A 2,421-nucleotide genomic window follows, 5' to 3' on the forward strand; every position below is an offset into this window, starting at 1 on the left:
TGGTCAAACCGGCTTTTCAAAGAATGTCATCAGGTCTTGTAAACTAAAGTCTTAGATAACTAAAATAACCAATCGATTCTATCTTCACCTAATCTTTCATTATACTAATACATACTTCAGTTTGATTAGAATAAGTCAACTAGACAAATTTCCGGAAGCCAAGTCAACAAACATTTCATATAGAACAAAACAAAGTCAACAACTCCATCTTTATCTACCAAATCAGCACCACCATAACAGGCGATTCAATATAAAGTGTTGTCACTTTTTTTTACATAATTCAATCTAAGCTATATATGAACTTTTTAAGTTAATGTAAAAAGAACGATGTAATATAGTAGACAAATATGAGTTTCCACATTTAATCTAAACTTATTAAAAAAGTGTCCTCATTTATCCTCTCAAATTTTCTCAAGTATGGTGTCATTTCTCAAATTTTTTATGGAGAAAAAAGCCATCGCCCAAGTCTTCAACTAACACCATTTGAATAATGCATGAATGAAAACTTCAAAGAAACTTAGAACAATAAACAATTTGGGATGGTTTCATACTCCCCCCTCCCATATCTTTCTATAAATATATGGTTTTACTAGGCCAAATCTCATAACCAATTATAAGTACTTTCTTGGAAAATAACTAGTTTTCTCAAGAAAAGGTGATGACTAAGGTGGCGACTATGAGAGGAACACTAATGGGGTTTGTTGCTATTGCAATGCTCTTGGAGTTGGCGATGGCGGTGGATCACACTGTTGGAGCTCCGAGTGGAGGGTGGGACGTGTCTACTGATATGCAAACGTGGGCTACATCCCAAACGTTTGTAGTAGGAGACAATTTAGGTAACAAATTCAAGTCTATATAACATCATTTACGTTTAGTGTGTGTTTATGTATGTGTGTGTGTGTGTTTTTTTTCTTTTGACTTAGTAGAGATTTAAGCTTGTAAGCTATACATGAAAGTTTCTTTTTGATTTTATAACAAAAGAAAAAAAACATCTAATAGAAAAAGTCCGAGACATGAGGCGATAAATCTTTTTGACTTTTTGAATAGACATGACTCATCTATCTTTCGGTTTCATTTCCCCATATATGCTATCATTTTGTGAAATGTTTTTTGAAAATAAAAAAGAAACGATGCTTTATATGATTTATTTTTATTTTTATTTTTAATGGCATTTCTTTTGTACATAACCACACTCATGGGACATGATAGATGGTATATGATAATATGAATTAAACTTCATGGTATGCACATGCATACACTAATATAGGTAGCCAGAGTAGGCTAGTCTCGGGGCCGACTCAAGCCGATTTGAGGCCCCAGACAAAATAAAAAAAATAAGACCTTTTTTGTCTCTACCTGTGACGACTTAATACCAAAAGTTTTTTTTTAATTTCTAAAATAATATAAATTGATACATAAAAACGGGCCTCGAAAATTTGGAGGCCTTGAGCCATCGCCCATGCTGCCTTACCTTTTGATACGACCCTTACTAGCCCATGTCAGCATTCTAACGGTGGTCTTTGGCTATTGCAGTTTTCCAATATGGACCTTCTCACGATGTGCTTGAAGTGTCTAAGGCGGACTATGATTCTTGTTCATCGTCAAGTCCTATTTCCACCGCCATTACTAGCCCTACCACAATCCCACTTACAACCACCGTAAGCCGCTACTTTATCTGTGGTAGAAGTAATCATTGTAGCCAAGGAATGAAGGTTGAGGTCATAACGGTGGCAGGAGCGCCGACACCACCACAAACCACCCCTCCTTCCACCCCAACCACACCATCAAATGCTCCCCCGAGTGATTCACCACCACCACCACCACAGACCATAAACCCTCCCGCTCCCTCATCAGCTATCACTGTAAAGATGACCGTTGGTTCTTTACTTGGATTTGGATTCTTCGTGATGATGGTATTATCCCTCTAAGATCTTTTTAGAAAATGCATTTGAGACCTTTTGGTTGTGTTTTGTTCATTCTATAGTCTATGCTAGATCTTGTTGTCGTTGTTTGATCTATTATAGCAATATACTTACATTTATTTGTGTATTATAACATTTTTTTTGTTACAAGATTGTATTTTCATTTTATTTTCATGTTAAGCATACCCTATCCCTTTAAGAATTCCTAGAAAACGCATTTGAGCCCTTCTTGTTGGTGTTTTTTTTTAAATAGTTTTTGTCTATTACAACTTTGTATTTTTGTTTTTTCTTTCTTGTCAAGGCAATGAACTTTGAAAAGTCTACTTTAGTATAACATTATAATTTCATCTTTTTCTTTTTAAAACACATATATTTTGAAAATTATATATAGCAATGAAATCATATTGGATTTGGATGATGTTACTATAACTTACTAGTCTTCTCAATCTACAATATTGTAATAGGAATAAATGATTTGAAAAAAAATGTAAGTGAGAAT

The 2,421-nt window shown here is 34.4% G+C and overlaps 1 protein-coding gene across 1 annotated transcript; it reads left to right on the forward strand.

Annotated features, from left to right (window-relative positions):
* The first annotated feature begins 594 nt into the window (after positions 1–594).
* LOC145070960 (uclacyanin 1-like) lies at positions 595–2,090 on the forward strand. The gene is made up of 2 exons (XM_079017908.1): positions 595–836; positions 1,534–2,090. The coding sequence occupies exons 1-2, from the start codon at positions 659–661 to the stop codon at positions 1,926–1,928; spliced, it is 573 nt and encodes a 190-aa protein (XP_078874034.1). The 5' UTR covers positions 595–658; the 3' UTR covers positions 1,929–2,090.
* Positions 2,091–2,421: the final 331 nt, after the last annotated feature.

Source organism: Lactuca serriola, chromosome 8, assembly GCF_051521515.1.
Source record: "Lactuca serriola cultivar US96UC23 chromosome 8, Lser_US96UC23_V15, whole genome shotgun sequence".
NCBI classification, from domain to species: Eukaryota; Viridiplantae; Streptophyta; class Magnoliopsida; order Asterales; family Asteraceae; genus Lactuca; species Lactuca serriola.

Excerpts from the sequence above, each read along its gene's own strand:
- LOC145070960 (XM_079017908.1), top strand. The coding sequence starts at position 659 with ATGACTAAGGTGGCGACTATGAGAGGAACACTAATGGGGTTTGTTGCT. Across the intron at positions 837-1,533 it reads TGTAGTAGGAGACAATTTAG|TTTTCCAATATGGACCTTCT; the intron begins GTAACAAATTCA and ends TGGCTATTGCAG.